Genomic DNA, 26,058 nt, shown 5'->3' with positions numbered 1-26,058 from the left:
GAGTAAAGTCTAAAGCTAAGAAGACAGTTGGACAGAGTAGAAGTGTTGAACTTCCACTGACTGAGCAGATACATTTGTTAGATACTCTGCTAGAACACATTTTCCTAAACTGAATCCCATGATAACTGAGCTACTTTTACCAAGCACTCCACTAAAGCACAGAGTTCTGTCCAGTACAGCTTGAAGCACCATCTCTGTTAGTGATGTACATCAGGTTCATCTAGGTAGTAGTTTGCAAGCTTGTTCAGGCCTAAAAGATGACTTCTTTGCCCATGAATACTCAGGTTCTTAGCCCCATGAGCTGTTTACCATGCAGCTGGTCAGCTGTGATGCAAAAATTGCACAGGCCTAATGTATATGAGTGTTGATACCACAAACACAGTGGAATTCCTAATTTATCAGTTTGGGTGGTTTTGCCTTTTATTTTTTTTTTTTTTTAATAAAGGAAATTACATAGATACAATTATGACAAAATATTGTAAAAAAATCACACTGGATAGTCAAGAAATAGCACAAATAAGACTTTATGATCTTAATTCAGTTCCTGCTTATGTGTGCATAATCTTTGATTCCTTGATCTATTAACCGCATGCATTTTTATCCTCAGCAAACCTTCCTCAGCCTATGTAACCTACTCTAAAGGTAGGTCATGATTCTGTAGCAACAGAACCTGATGAATGTAAACCTAAACATAAAGGGAAATATATTCTGAATGAACTAGAGAACTGCAAGAGGAAAAAGAAGACATTTGTATGCATGGTAGTGCAATGTTGCCCTAGAGATGTAGACTTTTCCTACCACGGAGGTTTTTTTGATAGTAGGAAAGTGTCTTAAATCTAACCTTGCAAGAATGATCATTAGGCATGTAACTTTCAGGGTGCCTAAATTCATATCCTGAGTTTTGATTGTAAAAGCGCTATGTGCAGTTGCCCTGGTAATCGGAGGTAATTGTGCTTTGCACTTTTAAATGGTATGTGATGGCAAGCGTTCTGCAAAATCAGAAATCAGGTTTTAGGTGTTTTGAACTACACATCTAAAATTACCCAATAACATCAACCTTAATGTCTCAGGGCTTCACATATCTACTTGTAAAATGGAGTAATAATACCCTGTCATCAAACAAGGTTGTTTTGAAAATAAATGCGTTATGTTTGAAAAACTCTACTGAGAAGCATGTGAGGAAAATAATTCTCTTTATAGAAACATCTGCATAATGTGCACTAAAGGCATAAGCCCACACTAACAATAAGAAAATAAAATAATAAAGAGCAACAAGTAGAGCACCATCTATCTTGCACTATGAAAAGGAAGTGAATTTTATCTGAAGAATACCACGTGATAAAGTACAACATTCAGTGGTACATACAAATGCCATCAACATACAGTCCACATACCACAGTTCACGAGCAGACCATTTGCAGACAAACATGGGTACAGAGACATAGGAACTATCTGCATAAAGCCAGTTTGGATCTCATAGTGCTTCTTAGCCAACCTCATGCAGTTATAATGCTTCCAAAGCTAGCTAAGATTTGGAAGATTTGTAGCCACATGTGGATGCCACTGAATTTGAGCTAAGGAGTCCTGCTACACCCATGTTCGTTCTCTGTAGGTTTAGACTGGGTGTCATTCCTCCACATATGTGAATCTAAGCAGAGCCATATATAGATGATTAGCTGGCTCTGTTGACCCTGACAAAAATAATGTCATCCACAGATAATGTGAGTGTTACTTCACCATGCTTCCCAGTGGTTCTGGGTCTAAAAGACCCTAAACGTGTTCACCCCACCTCTATGGCTGTATGTCTAGACTTAAGATCTTTCAGTAGATAGACTTAGGAAGTGAAGCACAGAAATACATGACCTCGACATTTGCAAGACAGTTTTTTTAGCCATTACATGAATTACCTCTTTCTCAAGACGACTGCAAACTGACTATAAAACCTCCCTTCCATATCTTCTCTTTATCTCTTCTGAATAGAACATGATAATCCATACTTATGTTTTAACTAACAAAATCATCTGCCCCGGTTTGTTATAAACCACTACATTTAAATTAGCCAGTCACTGTATTTTTCCCCACTCTTTTTGCTTTTCTATACAAATCATTACTTTAATTATCTTATTCTTCATCCTTATTCCAAAGCAGCTCTATTGTAAACCTGAAGCACTTGAGTGTTAAATCCTTTTGTTTACAATACATTAAAAAGAAAGAGATTTCTGAATATGCGATACCCATCCAACACAAGCTAGCAATATCACCAAAGTCAATTAAATGTCTGTGAATCTACAACTTTTCTCTTTACAACCAGTAATCCCTAGTCATACTTTTTTTTTTTTTTTATTTTCACTTGTAGCTGTCACCTAAGTTATCTCTGAAAATATATCAGACATTCTCATCTAAAGCTCTTTTCTTAAATGTCTGAAGAACTTCATGTTCCTATCAGGTATTTCTCCACAGGCTTTTTTTTCTTCATGAACTTAACTATAATCAGTCAAATACTCCTGCAATTCTTTAGGATACTTGCTGTTCTTATTATGGTTGAGTCTCAATTCACAGAAAAGAGTATACAACCCAAGCGGATTTCCACATTCTAAGCAAAACATGTCTTCTCCTCTATTTCGCTCTTTTCCTTTTTAACACTGGACAGGATTATGGGTGACTTGTCCTGTTTTAGTCTAATCATAATTGTCATTGGCTCATCCTCATGGAGGAACAACATTTTTTTTCTAAACAAAGACATAAACTTCTCTCTTTTCAGACTACTTTTTGTCACTATATCTCTCCATCTAATGACTTCCAGCTCAATAGGCAATGCTTCCTGATTTGTGTTCTTGTACTATTTTGTTTCAGGTGGTTCTTTGTATGATTTAAACTGGTAGAGAGTAAGAAGAGGGAGGAAGAGAGATGTGCATGAAGAAAGAGGGGAGAGAGAGATGAAGCAGGGGAAAAAGAGGTGGAGAGAGGGATAGATGAAAAGATTGATGGAGTGATGGGGAGAGGCATGGAGGGCAGAGAGAGATCGGCAGAGAAACAGAGAGATATGGGGGAAAGAGAGAAAGAAAAAGAGATAGTTAAGAGAGATCTCTATGCTCTAAATTCATATCTTTCAGTAATGTAATGCTATAACAAATATATTTTTCTCAAAACAGTTCAGTTAGAAGTCGTATATGAACAGGAATTACTTCAGCAGATCAAAATTCTTGTACAAATGTAAAACTTCACCATGGACAAGAATGGACTGATGATACCCATCTGAAAAGGAAACAGTTTTAAATCTTGTTCAGTGCCTAAGCACATCAAACCTATGACTGATACATGCATGATCGTGTAGTTCTTGATAAGCCTATAAAAATAGACATAATACTGTGAGAAGTTCAGGGTTTTGTACTTCTTTGAAGTCCATGCCACAGAGAAAACTGCAAGTCCACTTCAAACAGTACTAACATTTCTGAAGTTACCATTAAAGCTCTAACACATTTCTTACTCATTCAAAGTCATCACATAAAAATAATGGAGTTGAGAAGTGTAGTTTAGAAAGGACTCGATATAGCATAAATAGAACACTCCCTTTCTTTGTAACATACTGCGTTTAGAATAGAGAGAAGTGTTTGACTTCCACTTTTTGAGGTTTTGATAATTCCACTTTTCTACATGAAACGTAAACTGAGAATCGTTCTGAAGTGGTTTTTGTTGTTGTTTCTACATTTTTAAGTAAGAAAAAACAGAATATGAAACACAAGACTGCTGGGTTATGATGGGAAGATTAAAGTCCTCCTTTACTATTTTTCTGTTTTCCAAGCAAGTGTCCTGACCAATAATGCTTCTAAGTTTTGTTTTTATTTTTTTTTAAACTATTTCAATATGTTTATGTAACTATATATAAACTTTGGATCAGGTAAAAACTGTGTGTTGAGTAAACCAGTGGTTAGAGAACTCTCTTGGGATAATGATAGACCAGACACTTGAACTTGAGTGTCCACATCAGAGGTGAGTGGTATGGTTATCAGCTTAACTACTGGTCCAGATACTCTTACGCTCCATGTCATTTCTATGCTGAGAAACAGATCACTACAAGTATCATGAAAACTAGTGCAGTTCAAGGGAAAAAGCTTGTGTTTCTTCATTAAAGCTGACTTAAAAAAAAAAAAAATCTTTATCTGCTTTAATTTTACTACCTGTTTCAGTAGGACTAGCTGCCCTTCATGGCTTTGTTCTACATTCATTCACATCTACAGACATACAGACAGACACCTCTGCTTTCTTGAAAAAAGATAGGGGGTAAAGGGAAAAAGACATGTACCTTCAATGTCATCATATCATTTGAGGAATGAGTGCCTCTAGGGAAAAGAACTTGTTCTTTTTACTGAAACACAGATCAGTAAAATGGACACATGGCTACCTGTGACTGCACTCATTTCCAGATTTTTTAAGGTTTCCTCTATAGGCAAGATATCACTCAGATTTATTTGCAAAATTTCTTCAGTATGTTTTCTCCTACTTGCATTATTTTCTGGAGGATGGTGATACCAAGCCCTATCTCATTAGCATTTAAGTAACATCCCTCAACAGAATAAAGTGTGAAGATAAAGTGAACAATTATTTACATTTAAGATTTTAAGCTGTAGTGGAAAATACTGACCTATTGAGAAATTAATAGGCTAGCTCACTGCTGATTAACAGCAAAACACATAAACACAACTTGAGAGTGTTTCAAATGCAAAAGAAAATCAAATGATCGGAGCACTAACAGAATTTGAGATGTGTAATATTTACCACAAATGGGAACGGTAACACAGTTATACAGTATCATTAGTATGTTCAGTGTCTAGTTACAGAATACACTGCTGCTAACCAAGATACATCTGCTCACTTAGAATGCGAACTAATGTTTAGGTGTGCAAGTTTTCAGTTGTTACACTAATGTTAGATGATCACATCTTAAGCCTGAGAATCAATTTTAAGGGATGCATGGAAAACCTCTCTTTGGGTACAGTAATTGCTACTCAGAGTATATGCTTACTGACCAAAAAATCTGTTCAAAAATCAAACAATCACTTCAATATGATGGAAAATATCAGATACTGTATTACATATGGCCAACTTCAGCACAGCAATGCAAGAGCAAATTAAGAGACAGACTGTTTCAAATGAGAAGTTAAAGTCAGGCCATTATTTCCTTTTCTGACAATTTTTAAGGTGGGTCACAAATCACTAGTCTTAGTCCAATATGTCTGTTTACAGGTTTTTCAGCATTTTCAAATCTAGCTAAAAACTCTTTGCATGAAACCCATCAAAACTAAACTGAAAACACTTTTAGAAAGAAAATAATTCTTCACAAATTAACCAAGAGTGTCTTAAATACCATCTTAAAATGAAAAACAAGTATTTTAATCATTCATATTATTGTCAAGTTCTGTATGCTTAGATGTGCAATAATATGCCCTAATAGAATTGCAAAGGGAAAGCAATTTGTCAGAACTATAGTGCATCTGCCTGTGATGATCTGAATGTTAGGCTGTGTGACTAAAATTGCATGATTAGAAAAATGCACTGAGCAGTGCTAACAGAGACAGGACAGCCCTCTTCACTGCTCTGATAAATCTGCACTCATTTAAAATAGTTCCTGACAACTCCCTATGTGAGTGTCAATCCAACTGCTTTGAAAGGTAGCATCTGCCTTTTAGTTACTGAGAAAATAAACCAGTCCTTTGCAGAGTTTCATATGCTTTACAGGAGGCTCATCTGATGCCCAGTAAGTGTGGTAGTGCAACAGTCTGAAATTAATGTCATATACAGATTGCTTTCTATGGAGATGGGAATGGAAAACCCCCAAGGTCCAAAAATAACTGAAGATACTTTTCAGGAATGTAATGAATTGACAATTTTACCGAAAGGTTCATTTTCCCAGGAAGATCTCAGCTATATTCTAGACCTTTCCAAGAATCCCATTAGACTGTAACAATGCATGCTGCATGACAGTTGCTGAAACTACCGACAGTGCCACAGCATCTCACAAGTCAAGTGAAACTTGACGAGATATGTGTACTATGAGCTAACCTTCTGGAATAACTGTTCTTAATTCCTCTTTAGAGTTTATTGGGAACCTATCCAAAAATGGTAACATCTTGTGTCATTTAAGAAAGTCATATTTTCAAAGGAGATTTGGGTAATTAGCTACTATGAATTGAAGACTAGACAAAGTAGTACACTTTTTCCAAGGAGGTCTAGACACTCTGGCTCCATCCTTTAAAGAGTAATCCTGAGGCCTGCTGTCTCATTCTCTCCTGAGGTTTTTTTAACCCAAGAACACATTTAAACAGAAATACCGCAAAGGGACTTAGCTCCTTCCTTCTGCCTTTTTTCAGAGCTGGTGGTTTTGGTTTTGGCATTTTCCCAAGTAGCTAGACAGATTCATTCACATGTGCTACATGTCTGTTGTGCAAAGACCAGACAACATCCAACCACGCTCATGTAGTTCTTTATCACTTTCTAAATAAATGTATTTGCCATTCTTAGTTTTCATCAGTGTTTGAGGAAGGTTTTGAAAGCTGATGTCCACCTCTCTGTCAAGAAGTTATCATGTCCCAATTCCAAAATCAATCTTGTATCCTTGATCTTATCACTTTTGCCTAGCACTGTCTCTGTTCTTTCAAGCTTCCCAATGAATTCTGCCCTGATTATGTTCAGTTTTTCCATGCTATTGTCAAATCTAGTGCCTTCTGCGTTCCCCAAAAGCATTAATTTAGATCTTCTACTTTTTCATACTGGACTCCTGCCCTTGGGGTGAGTATCTGCAGCAAGGTCCTCTTTAACAGGGTTGGCATAAGGAACTTCAGGATCCTTCACTTCCTAACTTTTCTGCCCTTTCAAGCTGGGTGTCACAGTAAGAGAAAAGGGGAGAAAATCAGCTCTGCTGGGAAAAGGAGGGATGATGAGGAGAAAAAAAATCTATGAAAACAATATTTAGTTACTGAGGGAAGGGAAAGAAAGCTTTGTTTGTCTCGTCTCTTGCCACTATCATAATTAGCTGATTTATTCTCTGGAGGTTGTCTACTGAAGTAGTCAGCCTAACAGAAAGGATGGTCCCTTGACTGCTTAATAGGCAGACATTTCTTAGCAACCTCACTTGCTTTTCTCAAAACTTATTTTCTGAGTCTGTGCCCTGTTACAACCAGGTGAGCTTCAAAGCAAGAGGAGGAGAAGCAAACAGTTCATTTCACGGAAAAACGATTTATGCATTGGAAACACATCACAGGGTTTCTGTTTCTGCTAATCCTTTTCTGACATTATACCTATGTAACTCTTACACAGTTTTGGAGTACTTAAATGATTCCTGTGGCAAGGTTACCTTGTCATAACTGTTGCTAAGGGTCTAGGTCTTGGAGTTCTTGTATACCCTCAAGTTTGATCAAAAGAGCGAAAAGACCATATGATTAAAGTTGATTCCAAGTATATTTTGAAAACTGACCAAAAAAAGCCGATTTTTCCGTTATACAACCCTCACCAACAGAAAAATTCAGAGTTTGAGTATCTGTCATTGTTAAAGCAGTCACATCACAAACTGGCTCAATTTTCTTTAGCTATGACATGAGTATCAAGTATTTTGTAAGAAACAGTATTACAAAAATCAACCAAATAAAACTTCTTCCTAAACACTAACGGAAGAAATCACTGGTCTAATTTGAACCAGTGAGCAATGAAAGCCAAGGATTTTATTTCTGATTGTAGGAGACACATTAAGCAAGGGAAAATACAGGGTGAAAAGAAAATCTTATTTCAGTATGCCTGAGCCTTTTTTCACAAGTTAATGCCTTAGAAGTAGTTCTGAAATATAAAAATTTTTTGGTTTTTGTTGCTGAGAGCCCTTTAATTATCTAAATTCCCAGATCTTTTCTTTCAGCAAAAATTTACTTGTTTTAAACTATAATCTTTATTTAAAAGATTTAAAGAAAAAAATAAAGAACAAAAGATTGCAATATTTTCCAATCTAGAGCAACATACTTTCACCTTAATATGAAGATTCTGTCACTCTGCACACTTGGAATGCAGAAGCAAATATCCCAAAATAAACAACTATTCTTTAGGGGTAACTCATTAAGCAGTGTCCTGTTAGATGTAGAAGCAGGTGTAAAATACACATACAGATCTCTTGACCAAACATCTGGAGCTTTAAGCCTATGAAACATTTGCCACTTTAATCCTTGAACTGAAGAAAGCATTAAGGCGGGTGCTTTTTAAGTACGTGCTTCCACCTCTTCAAAGTAAATTTGCCTTTCAAGCAGTGTATTTTTTTAAATAATAGACACATAATCAGTGGCGAGTTAAAGAACCCTAGCCGGTGAGGTTCTGGAACTCACTGCATTTCTCATGACTCCTCTCCCTGTGTCTCAATAGTACAACTCTAAATCCAGCTGATGCCCAAGCCTGCATCTGCTCACCAAGATCAGCTTCTTGGGATTTAGAAGAGATACGACAATGGCATCATATTGAGTATCTCTCATTGTTTCTCCAGGATTTTCTGCAAAACCTGCATCTGGATCCAAATCTTCTTTCTCGGTTGCATTTTTGATAATCTTTACCATAATTCACAAAATGCACAAAATCAGTACCACAATAATGTCACAGTCAAGTACTAATATTTTTAGACTGTCATAGGCAGCTCCAAATCAATCACATATATTCTCCTTCAGAACACATGGGGTGTATGTGTTCTCAAACACTGGCATCATGACAAAATTCTTAGACCTGCAAGGGTGCAATGAACTTTTAATTTTACCTTTCATTTATTCTTGCCTGAATGACAGAGACATGGAGGCGGAATGCTGAAGTTTCTCTCTTTTTTGGTTAAGCGGTACCAATGTGGTAATTACCAGTGACCAGGACTGGCTTCATCTACTGTAAAGCTTACTCCTGAAGTAATTAATTAACTCTGATTCACTAGTTTAAGTGGGAAAATGATACACATTCCATTTATGCCTCAAACTATCTTTCTAGGGCATGACATACAAGAGGAAATATTTCATCACTGGGGAATGACCTTGCTCTTTCCTCCATAACTGTTTCCCACAAAAGATGAGAGGAAAGTAACATACTTTCCTTACAAGCAGTTGTTTCATTTCCATCTTCACAAATTATTTTCAGCAATTAAAGTCTTATTTTTCTTGCCTCACCTTTGCTATCTCAGGTAATATAACGGGAATCTTGTTCAAATCCATATCATTACTTGCCAAAAAGAAAAAAAGAAAAAAAAATCCTCTAGCATCTCTAATTCCACATCATTTTTATAAGGATATTAGATACACATCAGGAATTGTAGTTTTTGTAAATTAATAGAGGCATCTCCAAATTCATTACATTCTGTTCACCACTACACAGGTAGTCTATATTTACATTCTCAAAAGAAATAAAGTTTTCTGATGAAAAAGATATTTAATATATATAAATACATATATATAAATATTTCTATATATAAATATATATATATACATACATACAGAAGAGCACATTAAGAAAATTATTGAGGTTGCAAAGACAATGATTAAAGTGCTGGTGCTAAGTCATTCTGCTTACACATATGTATTAGCCTTACTGATTACATGGTTCCATATTAATTTTTCCTGTGCAATAAATGTTGATCGTGGAACAGTTGAAGGCCTATTCCCTATAATGGGGATGAATGAATAAGAACTCTTCTTGAAAATCAAAGATATTATAAGGTGCACTGGTATTTACTAAATCAATTAAACAAGGTAAGAACAGGAACAGCAGTTTAATGCTGTACCACAGAACTGGATTCTATTGGTATCTGTACTCCAGAAACAAACCTCAGAACATCTGAAAAGATCTTTATATATTTGAACATATAAAATACTACTTAATTTATAGAGAATGTTCTTCACATAATACTTCATTAAGATGTGAAGCCCTTGCTGTGAGATGCTATGAATGCTAAAAATTTGCATTGCTTCAAAGACCAATTGAGCAAATGCAGGGAAGAAAAATCCACTGGAGCTATTAAATACAAAGATAATACATCTGTCTCAGAAAGCTGCTGTAAATTGTTGGAAGCTGTGAGAGTACACTGGAGGAAGTATTACTTACTATATGCTTGCTTTGCTGTTACATTCTTCTAAGATCAGCCTCTTAAGTCCCAGTCACTATTGGGATGCCACTTGGCTAGATGGACTTCCATTCTGACTGGGAAGAGCCATTCTTATGTTTTCACACTAACTATACTGATACTGTGAAAAGTGAGCTCCTTGTATTTACCAGTTAGAAACACCAAGTCAGCAGATACCTCTCACCATAATCTAACTGTGCTTCAGTTAGCATTTTTGAACTGCAGATATTAACACCCTTAGTCACGGAAGTACTGTGACAGTAAACTCACTGTTGTGAAGCAGTCAGAAACTATAGAAACAAACACCAATGAAAAGCCCTGGGGAAAATTTAATCATGCTTTTTCTAGAGAAGAGTTCGAATTGTGTGCAGTAAATAAACATTGAATAATAAGGGTAAAAAATATTGAATAACTGCTTATTCAATAAGCACTGTCTATACTGGACCGAAACTGAGGTAAGAACCTTGTGAAAGAAAAGGCTACAGGATTGTGTCACTAGAAAAAATAATAATGCCTGCATTCAGAAGGCTAAATAAAAACTGCACCGGCAACCTTATTTTCACCATTAATAAAAAAAGCAAACTAAAACTCCTGAAACTTCACCATGTGGTATCATCTTGGAAAAACTTTTCCAAATCATTTAGGTTCTCTATATCCATCACAACCACCTCTTCCATTTAAACTAATGCAATGACCAATAGCACTTCATTAACTATCTATTTTAGCACTAAAATGAGACAGTTTGCAAATGCATTTCACAAATATTTGTTATAGCAAGGAAATATGAAAATGTCAGGCTCTGAATGAAAACTATAGTTCAGCAGATATACATTTTCTGATTGTTCTGCTGAATATAAGTCCTTTTGCCCTGCTTCTTGTACCTCTTCTCCTAAACCTGCCTCTTTCTCTCCACACTACTGCTAACTTCCACGGTCAGCCAGTCTCAGTTCTTATTCATGGTCTCAATTCTTATTTCAACTTCCTTTACCATCCATTTCTAGCATTCCAGCCTTTTCAGATTTTTTTAATACATCCTGCTTACCAAAACACTCCAAATACCTCTATTCAGGTCTCTCTCCACCTGTCATCTAGCCACATCTCCTCACTCAGAACACATACCTATTCCATTCTTTATAGGCTTCATTTTCTGCTTATGTCACCACTCACATCCTTCCAAAATCAAAACTTACATAGTCTACATGAAAGTAAAACCAGAAGGGATAGATTTAACTATTGTGACAGGCAAATAACAGATTTGTAACATATAGTGTATACCACATGCTTTATTTCCACATTTGGTTATTTGGTTCTCTGAAATGTTACTTGTGCACATTATGTGAGAAGATCCCTGGCAGATCATTAGACCACTTGGTTATGCAAGATACTGCTCTGCAGTAAATGTGAACAAAACAGGAAGCAAAGTGATTGCAAATTGCTTATGAGCATAATCTGACAAATTAGCTATACAGATGACAAGGAGGATATGGAAGTGGATAAATAATTACTTGAGAAAATTAAAAACTAAAAATAAATGTAAATTACATTTTTTAGGAAACCTTACCAATGACTTAATTGAGATTCTGGGGTCATACTGCTAATATTAGTGTGTTGGGAGTTATAATGTGCAAAAATAACCTAGACACACAGATTCACTACTCATATCTGGTGGCATCTAAAAGTAGAAAACAATGACCCTAACAAGTCAGCAAGTAAACATCGAAGACATTAAACTCACAGTTAACTCTCAGAATTACCTGTAACAAACACACCAGAAAGTTACATCACAAAGGTTTGAAATATCAGGCAATATGCAGAAGGAAAATACCTATTCAGAAGATACTCCCAATTCTATTTTATAAAACTGTTCTTTTTTTTTACCTTCTCTAAAAGGCATCTATTTCCTGGACACTTCGCATACTGTGACAACATGAATACTTTACAACTTAACCTATTCCAGCATTTGTCTGGGCTATGAAGGCGTACAGAAAAATCCACACAATAATCACACCATTCTTAGAGGAGAAAGAAGTTACTAATATGGAAACTCAAAGACTAAAATTCACATTGATGTCTTTGTAATGATGTTTTTTTGTAATGGCATTTTGTAATTTTGTCATTTGACAGAAAAAGAAGAAAAACATGAAAAAATGTCCAACTCCAGCATAAGAGTCTGTAGTGGTGCAAGAGGTTATTCACTCCCAGCTGCATGACCTCAAAATGGCTTTGTTTTCCTGTTCTTCACTGAAATATTTTTACTTAAAAAAATATTTAAATGAGGCACGTGGTTTGAAATAAAATCATTCAATATCTACTTCAGGGTGAGCTGAATCACTCTGTATGCTCCCTAACTGTATTGACTAGATCTCCATTGGCTATAATGGGAACTTAGACACCTAAGCACACACATCAACACCTATAGAAACACAGCTACTGGTGGGTGTTTTAAATTGGAACCAAATGGCATCAAGATGTCATTTTTAGCATTCCTTCTTTCTTTAGAAAACATATGTGCAATAAATGAGAAACAATGTAAAATGATTTTAATAAAAGCACAATCTCTTGGAATTAAATCTCACAGAACCTTTCTTATATTAGATACATGTACATTATTAGAAATTCATAGATGTTAAATTAGGTACAGAAGAGTTGTTATATCACTTCTTAAATGCAAAATGAACATACTGAAAATACTGTGATCAGAAAAAAGTAATTAGAAAGTAATAAAAGTCTTCTCATAAAGGCTATAAAGTTCAAACAAAATGTACTCCCTACTTCCCAAAAGGATCCATGTACATGAAAATGTCATATCAGTAGGCAGGAATTAACACTGCTTATTATGCCTTACACATTTAACATTAAGAGTTGTCAAAATATTTCACCTTGAGGTAATAAAAAGAATTAGGATGTTCACTCTGACTGGAAGTGGCCAGAAGAAAAATTCCATGGCAGAAGGGAAATCCAGCTGTGGAACTCTTGTGAATGTCACCTCCCCAGGTGAGCAGGCTAAGCTTGCTGAAGGAAAGGGAGCGTAACTGCACTCTACACTGTATTGTCCCTTAAGGATTATATACCAGCATCATAAATTAAAGCAGTTTATAGGATGCTTCTACTTCTGCCTATGTCAGGGCAATAAAAGAATGGCCTAGAGCTATATGCAGTTCCTTAATAGCTCATTCATTAATAACCATACAAACTGAAACTCAAGCAAATAAAAGAATCTACCTGTAGAGTTTTAGAAACACGGTTACATTCTGCTTGATGACTAGTGCAATGACTGTGAAAATGCTTGTCTTAAAAGCATCTGCATTTGCTCATCATAACATTTCCAACCTTGACAAGTCACAAGACAGCAGACCTTTCAGATTACATCATTCTTCATTTTATTTCATTTGTTTCCCCTCTTAGTTCTGCTACAACACTACCACTTAAAAGCAGTATTGTCACATATGATTTTTTAAAAATGTATAAAGCAACATTAATACTACTGAATTACCAAACTACTAAAATCGTCAATGTCAGACAAGAGGGAAAACAAGATGGTGATCAGAATGCATTTATATGGTCTTCTACAGAGTTAGACGCCAGCCATCTAGTGGCTAGGAATTCTAGAATTCTAAAAAAAATTCAAGTTACTGACATTTCAACTTTCTGGATTTTTTCCTTACCTTCTCCTTAACATGTCTGTAAAATTTCCCTTATTAGTCTTCCTAACTCCATCATAAACTCCAACAGTCCTCCCAGTACTTCTACATCCCACATATTGATCCTATCTATGGGTAGATAATATGACCTTGGTAGATTTTACTCTAGATCTACAGTTCTTAGTGGTCATTTTTTACATTTGGTCTAACATTTTAGAAAATTAATAGAACATACACTCGAACAATACTCAGAAAACAAGATCTGGAGTAAGGAGAAGTGAGAAGTTTATCCACAGAGATTAACTACAGCCCTGTGAATCCAGGATCACGATGAGCTCTTAGGAAAGATTAATTACACAAACTTTGTGAATTGCCTTGCACTTAACAATGAGAATTCTACCAGATATCCTGGATACCGCCCATATTGCTACCTTTACATATTGTAAATGTTTCAAACTTGCAAAGAAATCTAAAGAATTCCATAGATAAAATTTTGTCTAAACTTTGATTGAAAGTATTTATCAAAAATAAGTCTAAGAAAGGTAGAAAATTAAAAAATGAAGGTTAAATTTACAAGAAGCTCATATATTTGAAAGGGCAAACATGCAGAATCAACTAATAATAATACTGAACAGCATAAACTGGTTTAGTGATCATTAATTTGCATTTCATACTGAAATATTAAGTATGAAAAATTAAGTATGCCCCCAAAAGACTTAAGTTTCCTACTCTAACAAGATAAAGAAGGTAACGGGAATCTGGAAATGCTGGTCTCTGCATGGGACATCTGTACAAAAACCTCCATGTATTAATTAAAGTAGTGCAACTAAAATGAGAAGTAAGCATAGACTAATTGGATACCTCATTGACCTCTGTGTAACAAATACTTGCCATTTTATTATCTGCACTGGTTGTCTGAAATAAATACTTTGTAGCAAAGAAACAAGTGACCTCAGAAGTACATAAACCCAGAACCCTGCTACTGCAAGCCTCATATAACAGTCTCTTTATAAAGTCAACCTAAGAAAGTTTCTCTTACTTTAAACAATGCTACTTGTAATGAAAAACAGAACTATTGCCTTTATTTTTGTTGATAAGGTGATCCTCTTGTTATTTAAATTATAACATGAAAACAACTTTGTTGAAATTTTAACTAAAGCCTCATGATATTTTTAAATACATTCCACTCTATGTGCCATATCTAAGTGTAATCTGATTTTGCACAGGAAGCTGAATAAATCCCAGGGCTCTGCACAAGGATAGAAGTGGATTTGTGTGGTTCTCAGCATGCACTGAGGCCATCAGGCTGAACTGTGGCTTTGCTGCGAGCAAGACACTGCTCTGAGAAACAGATGAAGAAACAGATTGCAACTCGCAGACTGACAATCTGCTTCCTGGGTTTCTTACACTTTAGAGGAGAAATATCTTGGGCCAGGCCTATATATGGTGTAGCTGCATTAAGTAAGGATAAGCAAAGAATGGAGCCATTCCCTGCCGCAGTCTGCCAAGCGTAGAAGGGGATAAAACCAGCTCCATGCAGGCTGCTCCACCCGCCCATGCTGTGTAATGGAAGTAGTAGCCAACAAAGAGCAAGAAGGGGCCAACTCACCCTTCACTACTACTTTGTGCCAGTTCACATTAATTCATATTCTATCCCACAGCCCCGTTAAAAATCCAAAGCTCTTCTTTTAACACGTGAAGTCTAAAAAGACTAAAAACCATCATTTAATCAAGAACTATCCATTTTTCTTTATATTGTAACACATCAGTAGCGCAAAAAGGCATGTACATAACAGCACATGGCAAAATTACATAAGGTCTCTGAGATACATCAAAACCTTCAAAACTATTTTTCCTAAAACACTTTGAAAGAATCAGAGCCTGTCTCTACCCAGTAATGAAAAACTGGTTGGTCAATAAAAACATGTTATGTATATACAGATAATCAAATTAAGTACATTAAGTAAATTTAAAATACTGGTTTTGTTAGAAACACTTTACTCTTTTTATGTGTTAAATCATTTAATGTAGATTTAAGGAGCTGGGATACAAGAACTGAATGATACATTCTGTTAGAAGGACTGTGGGATTTCACACTTAAGTTTTCATGTTTATACCGGAATAATATAAAAAACAGTGTAATAATTTAAAAATCTGTGCAAATTCTCTTTGCAATTTATTACATACTTAAAAAACTTTATTTTTTTTTTAATATGAAACATAGTTAATATACTAATGTATGACAATTCCAGGAAGTGGAATTCCAGAAGAAACAGAGAAAAGAAACTTTCTTTACACTTGAGGTGTCTCAAAATATCTTTTTTTCATAGTAAAAGAACAAATCCCAGCCCTGCACTAATGTTTTGAGTTGGAAACTGTAGCCCACACACATGTATAACATGTCTTTAGATGTCCTAGTGTATCCCACCTGGAATTTAGATTAATCTCCGCAGGTCATGGTTCTTTGTTGAAGTCCAGCAGCCCATGCAGATGCCTCAGAAACTCATGGGCATCTAAAATGCCACTAACTATCTAGGTTTATTTAACCCACTAAACTACTCTATGCCAGGTGTTTACTGAGGAATATACTTGCTCTAGTATGTTGCAATGCCTTATGTTAACTTTTGAGTCTGAGGAAATCATGCTCAGTGTATTCATGCCCAATCTTTATATTCCAGAGCAAAGCATGGAGGTTCAGGTAGGGGGCCACAGTCTGACTCAGAGCCTCTCAGTGCTTCTCCTGAACTGAAACAAGTTATACAATCCACACAGTCAAACATCACTGATTTGTTGTCATTGCTTTAGATAAATCAATTTGGGCATGAGGTCTTACATAGTATCTATTAAAGATATCTGGATGCATATGACCTCTTAATTAAGCATATATCATTTTTATGTACTTTGCACATACTCTGCATTAAGCAGGGGTTTAAATCCTCACATGAATTAATATATTTATATGTGTGCTTAAAAAGCCTTCCAGAACAGTGTTGTTTTCCTGAACTGTTGTCATAATTTAATATAATGACTTAGAAGCCAGCCCTTTAAAAAATAGATAATTTACTCTGCAATTAACATCAATGAATAGGTTCAGCTGTAAAACAACCATAAAAAAGCTTGCCCTATTTTTCCTCCAAGTAGCATAAAGTACACTAAGAGTCAGAAGAAAATTGTTATGAAAATGTAAATAGGAGATCAGAGCCCAGATAGTTTGTTCCTTGGTTCAGATAACAATCGATGTATTTTTGTCGATTCTGGAATATTAAATTTCATTCACAAGGTACATAATTGCTGCAAAGCAAATCTCCACCAAAAAAAGGCATCAAGGTATGGAGAGTTCAGCCACATATACTGAGTTGTCTCCAGCACTTACAAGAAATCCAAAGGGAAGGTGTACTGCTACTTAGACCAACATACCAGGCACAGTATTAGTCCATTTGTATGCTGAAAGACTTGGACTTTTCCAACCTAATGCTAGGAACAACACTGCCAAAAGGAGAAAGAAAAAGCAACATGGACCTTTCTCACTGCAAGAGGACAGGTAGAGTTCTGGGGCAGCGCTTTAGGAATTGAGCAATAATTATGATCAATGAAACAACAGGAGTCACTGTCAAACACAATGTCTCCTGAAGAGTCTATAAAAAGAAGAAAAATATGTCCCTGTATTTTTTCTATTGCTTTCTCGTTATTGTAACTTCCAAAAGCAGTTTTTCAGTCTAATAAACTGTATGCAAAAAAATACTAGAACAGCTTTACTAGTAAGCTACTTCAGTTGGTGTTCTATTAAAAAGAATCTTCAGATACTCCCAACCTCAAAATCAGATTTTTATACCGTACAATTATGGCTCTTCTACAACTTTGGTATTTTCTGTAAGTGTTGATTTCCTACACAGGATCAAGATGTTAGTGTGACTCCCCTTCAGTACCTTCTTTTGTTTTCATGTGTTCTGTACCAAGATAGATCCAACCTTAATCTTGCATGTCATTCTGGACTTAATTCATAATTACTGGCATCAGTTTGATCATGCAACGTCTCCAAAAAAGGTACGTTAAAATACATAGCATCTATAATTATTTCCTGAAAATATTTTCTATAATGCATAGCGGCTACTACTTTGAGTATTCCTGATGAAGTCAATGAAAATATTAAGATTCCTTCTGTAAAGCATTATGTTCAATAGTGTGTTAGACTGAATGTTTATGCATCAAGCCATTACTGAATTATTTTTAAATATATTCAAATAACTTCTTTAAAATTATAAATATTTTAGCAGCTGTACACTAAATTTTTACATTCAATTTTTGAAGTTACATTTACAGAAGCCATATTCTTTATAACATTAGTAAGAAATATCATCAATAAAACTGTACATATTTTACTTTGCTTTACTTCTTTTTAAGCTAAGTGCACTTCCAGAAAAAAAAAAAAAAAAAAGCCACAGTTGAGTTTACAACATAAAATACTTAAATTCCGAGTGATAAATAATGATTGTCATGACTCATCTGCATATACAAAACATATGGGTTACTGTGCTCCATATACACAAAGTAAAACACTGCTGTTTAATAAAAAGGAAAAACACGAGCAAATACACTCCCTCTAGATATACAGAACTTACTATTTACACCATGAAAGTAACAGTGCAAGAATATAGCACAGGCACTAGCCCTGATGAAATTCACTACACAAATCATGCAGTAGAACTGGTTTGTAAATGGCTAGTCATTGTACTGAAGTGAACTTACTTCTGTACATAGTAAAAATATCACATTTTAAGAAGACTTGTAATTTAAATTCAACCAATTATCTGCCATGCTCCTTGCTAAGCAACCTATTCAAGTCGAGTACTAAAAGCAATCACACAGTGTGTTTTGATTTTGGTCAATGGGCTAGTAATTCAACAATGGTGCAATAACTAATTGAACTGGGGCACCACAGAACTTTGGTAAACTATGAATATCTAAACTGCTGTTGTTTAGAGCATTAAAACTAGCTTTAAAATACCAAGACATTATTAAAACAGGCATTTATTTTAAACAGGTATAATTTCGACAGTTACACTAAATTTCCTCTAATATGAACATTGAAATAATAGAAATATATTGACGAGGAGGTACTGGTAATAGAATCACAAATAGATTTTCATTTAAGCAATTTCCATTTCTCTAGGCTTTTTCTTTCTTTTCAGAAACCAAACCAAAACAAAACCCCAATTTACTCACATTCTAGGTCAACAGTATTTCAGTTGACTGTCTTCTTTTGCCATGCCTAATGTAGTACTGAACACTGGCACTGCACTGTGTGCTGCAGACCCTCTCATTTGACTACTGTCAAATGTCATAAATGCTTGTGATAAGCCCTTCAGAGCACGATGAAACTTAACATTAAAGCCATGCTGTAGACTGCCTGAGATACGAGTAATGACTAAAGTTAAGTCCTTTTACCCAACATGGCCAGCAGCCCAGTTTCACTCCACTAAATCCAGTTACCTTGAAAGTAATGCTGCTCTAACCTAACCTGTTCCATAAGTTTTACACCTTCTCTGCCTCAATGATCTCTCATAAAAAAAAAAAAAAAAAAAAAAAAAAAATCCCTTTCTTTCTTTCATAGGCTATGGCATGCCTAATTTCTTCTGCAAGTGAGAGTAGCAACTACGGGTGAGTGTATGGGGTGAAGCTATGGCTTTTTACACATAATTCCACAATGCAATGCCTTGGCTGTGATTAACGCTTCCATCTGTGATTAAAAGTAGTCATTTGAAGGTGGAATATCAAAGGGTGAATAATTAGTATATTGTGCATATTAGCCCAGCAATAAAAACGTAAGTTCTGCACCTCAGCTAGTAACAGAATGAACAAGTACCTTACTGACGCATTGAAGGCAAGAAATTCAGTAACACTGTATTAATAAAATGACTGCCTGTGACTTTAAACACAGGCACACTTGTACTTGGCGAGAGAGTGAACGATTTATTGTTACTATGAAGGATGCAGGAATGGAAATGAGGATGAGAGGGGCGATGATGATGACAGGGAAGAAGAGGTTAGCATCCCCAGCATCTGACGGGGAACGATGTCCCTACCTCAGTAAGCTGGATAAGGGAATAGCTCCAGATCCACTGCCCAGGATCCCTCCTTTCCTCCCAGAGAGGAGTTTCTCCACCAGAGCCACATTCCCAGTGCGAGCAGCTTCCAGCAGTTCCTGGTCCTTCCCCATGGTCAGGGACCCAGCAGCCCCCCACGCACCCCGCCGCGCAGCGGGAGAGCTACACCCCGCGCCACAGCGGCCCCCTCTCTCCACACGCCGATCTCCCCTCCCCGCAGCCTGCCTGGGAGCCGAGCCGAGCCAAGATTCCTGCAGTCCCTTCCAGACCAGCAGGAGCAGCAGCGGGAGGGAGGAGGAGAATCGCCTCCTCCTAGTTTCACTGGATCATTTCTGGGTGGAGTGTGGAAGAGAAGGGAGGGGGGGGGAGGACGAGGCCAATAAAGAACCTCCCCCCCCCCACTCCCATGCACACACCCCGAGCCCCGGTCCAGAGGATGGGGCGGGGAGGGGGGGGGGGAGTAAGGCGGGAGCGGGCAGCCTCAGCTGCCGGTGCCCGTGGCCAGCCGGGCTGAAGGGAGAATAAGGACCCTCACGGACGGACGGACGGAAGAAGGGAGGGACAGAGGGAGGAGGCGCAGCCCTGACTTGCCAGGCCCGTTGCTGGGGAGACGCGGCTGGCGCGCTCTCAGTGGCTGCCCGGGTTCGGCGGTGCCGCCGCCGCGGGCTCCGGGCCTCCGCCCCGCCCGCCGGCAGCGCCTCGCGCTCACACTGCGGTGCCGCGCGGCGGCCGTTGCTGCGGGCGGGCGCGCGCGCTCCACCCCGCCCCGCCCTGCCAGGTGCGTCCGTCCGTCCCCCCCCCCCCCCCCCGGCGGCGGGAGCTGTGCGGGGCGGCCGGGCCCGGCTGCCGCAGGTGCTGCGGGGCAGCGGCGGGGAGGTAGCGCCGCCCCGAGCTGCGGAAGGAGAAGGGCGGGACCTGGGTACCGGGGAGGGGGGTCGGTCTGTCGGCCGCTGAGGGGAGCGCGCTGCCCCGCGGCGGGTCGGGGGTGGGTGCTGAGGCACGGCCCCGCTGAGGCGGATTAGCAGCAGGTGCGGGTGGGGTGGGGTCGAGGGGACCGTGTGTCTGTGAGATTTCACCGCCCCACCCCGCCCACCCCGCCACCCGAACGGGGATTTAACGCCATCCAGGGACACGGCAGGACGCTCCGGCGCGGGCAGGAGCCTGCTTCGTTGAGCAAATCGGTGTAGACAAAAAAAGAAAATCCGGGCCCCGCTGAGGTCAGGAGCAAAACCGAGTTGCTGGCTCGGCGAATCAGGCAGGAGGGACTGCTCACACACATCTAGCGCCAGGATCGTGGCTTTTTCCTGCTTCAACGGGTGAGAGGTATAACTGAATATATTTAGTGTCAGATCCACTCATCCCTTCTGGTGCTCTGGGTTCTGTTACGGGTTTCAAGGCTTTTTAATTGTATGACTTTTCCAGGCACCAAAATGAATCATACCTTGCGGCTTTCAGGTCCTGACAAGCTATGCTGAAATACTTAGTGCTGGCCAACTCATAGGCACATCCTTGTTTAATGCACCATTTAATACCGTGCATATATGAAAAGCCAAATTATAGCCCCGTGTTTTAGTTTAATAATTTATGTAGGTAGAACCATTGGTACAACAGGCAGGTAAGTTAAGGCCTCTTACCGTTCCCACACCGTGCTCCCAAGATGTAAAGCACAGCAATGGCAAAATGATACTATGGTAGGCAGGATTTTAATGTTATGTTTTCAGAGAGAGCATTAATTACTCCAGACCTATGGTACATTCAAGTCAATGGAAAGATCCTTGCTGATGTCCCAAATTATTTGTTTTAGGCCCTGTCAGTAACAGTTTTACAGCTGTTTTCATATTTTTATTAGCTAAATAAACAACTTTAAACTCTTAATAATTAACATCAATTTCATTCTGGGGTCATATTTTCTCTTACAAAGCAAGAAAATTTATCATTATGGCGACCTATTTTTCCAATATAGTTGTCCACAGCAGGAAACGGTATCTATTTTTTAGCTAGAAAATGTGATTTACATAGTTCAGCATTTTTGGGATGTGAAATGATGTCTTCTCCAATGTTGTCAACCAGACACAGACTTGAGCACTGGCATAAAATTATTAGGTGGAGAGACTATGACTATGGCCTTTCTGATGGAAGACATCTGATATAAATAGCAATTTTAAGGTCTGATTCTGTGATCACAAGTGCTTCATTATGGCTTAAATAAATACATGTATAATCACATGAATTAGTATTTACAGTTTAAGTCCTTAGTCACAGCAGAGTCACAGTGGAAAACAGTAGTTTAAAGCCGGAGTAGAAAGTTATGCATCTTGTTAGCAGCCACTTGAGCATTAACTAGTTCCAAAGAAGTTAGCCATAAACTAAGAATACCCCTGCATTCTGAAGCTTCTTGATGTCCTCTGTTAAGGTAACCATAATTTCCCTTTATTTCTGCCTTGCATTTGATTTTGTATGTGATCACATGCATTGCCTGATAAATACCTTCTCACACATATCCTCTGCATGAATAGATTTCACAAGTTTGCTGAGAGCCTCTGAAGAGGTGCCAGTATTCTGTGAAGAGCTAATCGTAAAACAGGGGTATGCATGTAAGCCTTTGCATTTGTGAAAAATTAGGTTAGAAGCAGATACTAAGGAAAACTCAGGTCTTTAAGAATTTGTATTATTTATGTGGTTGGATCAGCAGATGGCAAATATGACTCAGTATAAACGTTACATAATTCTTCTTGGGAAAATAAAGTCTCAAGACTGTGCTCTAATTGAAAAGATCATCCAGAAAAGTGCTGAAAAACAGTATGGAGAATCAGGATAGAAATACCAATGGAGCAGATGCATGCAGTAGCCAGCAAATTCAGGAGGATTTTATGAATGTAATGAGGCTCAAAACATACCCCAGTAAACCCATCAGCCTAGTGCCCAGCAAAACAGCGAAGGTGAAACAGAGGGTTTAATTTCATTAGCAAATAGAGCAGAAAACAGTTATTCTATCAATTGGAAAAGTAAAAAGGAGTTTAAGAAGCATGATTTAGTGGAAGCGTTAAACATGGATAAATTCTAAGGGCTACTGAAGCAAAGAATTCAGAACATGGGTTGGTCTGTTTCCAGAGGTGAAATCAATAGTGGACTGTAGTATGAAAAAAAAAAAAAAAAAAAACCAAACACAAAAACGCACCAAGACTGAGTTGAATGTAGATGGTCAAACCTACTAGATCAAGTGAGTGACTCCTTTGTGTTTTTAGATGTCTTATGTTCTTTGCTTATGGTAATATCAGGACAACACTGTGGCATGTTAAAAATTATATGTATGGTAAATATGTTAACTAGACATAGAAACATGGCTTTACAATTTTCAGCAGTTACAGATGAGAAAAATAATTCGTAAAACAGCCAAGAGATCTTTCAAAACATTGTATGCTTTTTGAGCACTGCTGTTCCATACCACAGCAGAATTTTGATTCTATGATTTTAGTATTTGTGAAGACATTTAAGTTATGACCGCTGCAGCTGTCAGTGTCTAAGTGGCATCACACCTTCAATCTCAAAACTTCTCTTAACACAACATATGCCCTACCTTCTGTTTTCTTCCATTTTCTAAAATAGCAGAGAAGGCAGTTAGCCTACCTAGAAATTCTTTAGCTGATTTGTCATTTGAAAGGACTGGGATTGACTGTAATAGGCAGGGACTTTCCTTAATACTTTTTGCAATGCAACTATCACTTGGCTTTGTTCTCTCAGGGTGACAACTTTTTAATTTCCTCTTCCTGCAGCCTCCAGTGCTTAAAGGCAGATTAAGTGGGTGCTTCCTAACATTCTGTGGCTTTCCCTTCTCTGTTTTCAAGGAAGAACATGGAAAGGTTACAAGAAACTGAGTTGCAAGTATTAAAAAAAAAAACCAAATCTGTGATATTAAAAATAACTGTGTAGAATAGTGAACATATTAACATCATATTTCAGGACTCTGTATTATCGGTCCTCTCATGTAAGTATACAAGGAAAGTCTAAGATCCCTATTACAGATTCTGAGGGATATTCTGAGAGCGAGCTCAAAATGCTGGAATAAACCATCAGATCAGTTTGGCAGTAGAAAACAAATTAGCATTAAATAGGTCTAATTATTCTCAGTTTTGTACACCCACGGTAAGTTGGGGACAAGGGCTGCAAAGTGCCCAAAAGAAAGTGCTATTTCTCATGCACCTAGGTGGCAGAAGTTTTTCAGGCTTGATACTGTATTTTGCTCTTTATAGTATATACATAGCGTGAAAAAGACACGGTCAACTTCAAACCACCATGACTAGCTTGCTTTGCATTGCCTAGGAGGTATCTAAACAGCAGGCTCAGAGGCTAAGTCCAAGGTGGAGGTCCCAGGAGTGTGTCTCAGCTCCTGAGGCCAGGCGTGAATGCCCGTCGTGTACTGGTGCCTTCTTGGGGTGAAACCCAGTTGCACATCAGCCTTCCTCAGCGACAGGCTCAGAAGGTAGATGGACACAACGGCCACGTCCTCAGTTTAGATAACTGGGACACCCCATAATACTCACATGCTGCTTAGTTTAGCTTTCACCACTGAAATATGCAAAAGGAATTACATCCTCCTCCACTGTAAAAGAAAATTATAGAAACTGGAGGTACTAAACGTAACCCATGAGGAATATAAAAACACCAAGAGTGCTGTGGTTTCAAAAGAGCACATGAATGCTTGGGCTCATCAGATAGAAGTAGAAGCTCAAGTAACATGTAAGGAAAAAGCCATCTTTGATGACTTACCCACAACAATCCTATCTCTGACTATACAATTCCGACTAGATCATGTTTCCTGTAAATGGTTGCTTTCAGGCATGTTGTCATGGTGTAAATTTGTAATGGAAAAGAACATGCAAGGAAATGGTCCCTTAGCAATGTTGCACAGCAGCAAGACGCTGTCTCAGCATTTGCACTGACTGACCCCACTATGTCATTCTCATGGGGTTCTGAACACACTGAAGAGGAGCAAGAAGTTAAACTACTATTCTATGAGACAGACGCTGACCTACAGAGTCATAAGAACATACCATGAGAAGTGTGCGGTGCTCCCCAGAGGGCTGTGATGTCCCACTGCTTGAAAGTCTCAAGTACATACAGGCTGCAGGTTGTGTCTGCTGCTGGAGAGGTGAGCCTCCAGAAAACATTGGTGGGATAGTACTGACAGTAAGTAAAATCTGTCCACCGTGCCATTTCCAGTGTAATTGCAATTTTCCTCTGATGGCAGATGCTAAGATTAACTGGTCTATCTATACATTTCTTTAATGTATTTCTTGTGTGACAGCAGGTGGGATTAGCAGTATAATTATTCATCCAATCCTTCTGCTCTGTTGTAGGTTTACATCAGTTTGCTATCAAAATGTGCCTAGGACTATTTTTCATGCATTAGAGGGAAATGCAGAATCAAATGTGAATACAAGTTGGTAAGAGCAGCATGCTGATGCCCCAAACCAGTGTATGCTGACAGATACAGTACAGTATCAAAGCTTTGCCTGTACTGGCACAGCTTGTTACAATAAAAATAACTTGTTTCTACCTTTGATACACAGCAACCTCTTTCGGACTTTAAGATATTTCCCTCCGTCTTGTCTTCTCTTTTAAGAGATGTACAACATTGCCTACACGTCAGATTTTGACTGCCTGAAAGAAGGATCTCAGAATCTCAGATGAAATATGCAAGTGATGAGGGACTGCAACTGAAAGTACAGACAGCTGTTAAGATTTGTGCACAGTTGTTATCCTTGGCTCTTAAACAGAAGCATACAGGAATGCCACCACGGGGGAACTGGTGCACTGTAAGGCAGTAGCACAGCTAGAGGTATGCTGCCAATGGTTTCCATTCTGTTTGTGTCTCTGCTAATAGCAACTATTATATAGGAATATACAGTGGTAAATCACTCCTGAAGATTAACAAAAATAGTTGAGCGAACACTTGCACAGCACACATCATTCAGGTCTGTTTATGCTTGTGGATACACATTATGATGACCAACAAGGCAAATGGATTTCAAAGTCCAACTGTGCTGCTCTGCAGTACTCAGCTTTAGACTTCATTGGGTCCAAAAGAGAGAGTGGTTACTGGAAATGATTCATGTACGCAGAAGAAAATAGAACATATTTAGGTAATGATCTAGGAAGGCTCAGAACTGTCTATATGTATTTAAAAGGT

The 26,058-nt window shown here is 38.0% G+C and overlaps 1 protein-coding gene and 1 long non-coding RNA gene across 12 annotated transcripts in view; one reads left to right on the top strand and one right to left on the bottom strand.

Moving 5' to 3' along the window:
- ANKS1B (ankyrin repeat and sterile alpha motif domain containing 1B) overlaps window positions 1-20,592 on the bottom strand; it is a 437,905-nt gene extending 417,313 nt beyond the window's left edge. For 6 of the 11 annotated variants that reach the window (XM_033010245.2, XM_033010246.2, XM_033010248.2 and 3 more), the window contains exon 1: window positions 19,848-20,584. In XM_033010245.2, coding sequence (XP_032866136.1) covers window positions 19,848-19,981 — 134 coding nt within the window. In that variant the 5' untranslated portion in view covers window positions 19,982-20,584. Of the gene's footprint in view, window positions 1-19,847 lie in introns of all 11 variants that reach the window. The other 5 variants (XM_033010256.2, XM_033010249.2, XR_004409587.2 and 2 more) reach the window with 4 other exon arrangements.
- A 425-nt stretch (window positions 20,593-21,017) lies between these two features.
- On the top strand, window positions 21,018-26,058 carry LOC116965713. Its single transcript, XR_004409579.2, has 3 exons — window positions 21,018-21,191; window positions 25,226-25,312; window positions 25,492-26,058. It is a non-coding gene; the product is annotated as an uncharacterized LOC116965713 (long non-coding RNA).

This window comes from Tyto alba, unplaced genomic scaffold (genome assembly GCF_018691265.1).
Source record: "Tyto alba isolate M040663 unplaced genomic scaffold, T.alba_DEE_v4.0 Super-Scaffold_2, whole genome shotgun sequence".
Taxonomy (NCBI): Eukaryota; Metazoa; Chordata; class Aves; order Strigiformes; family Tytonidae; genus Tyto; species Tyto alba.
Note: the sequence above shows the minus strand (reverse complement) of the source record. Positions and strands in the feature narration are given on the sequence as shown.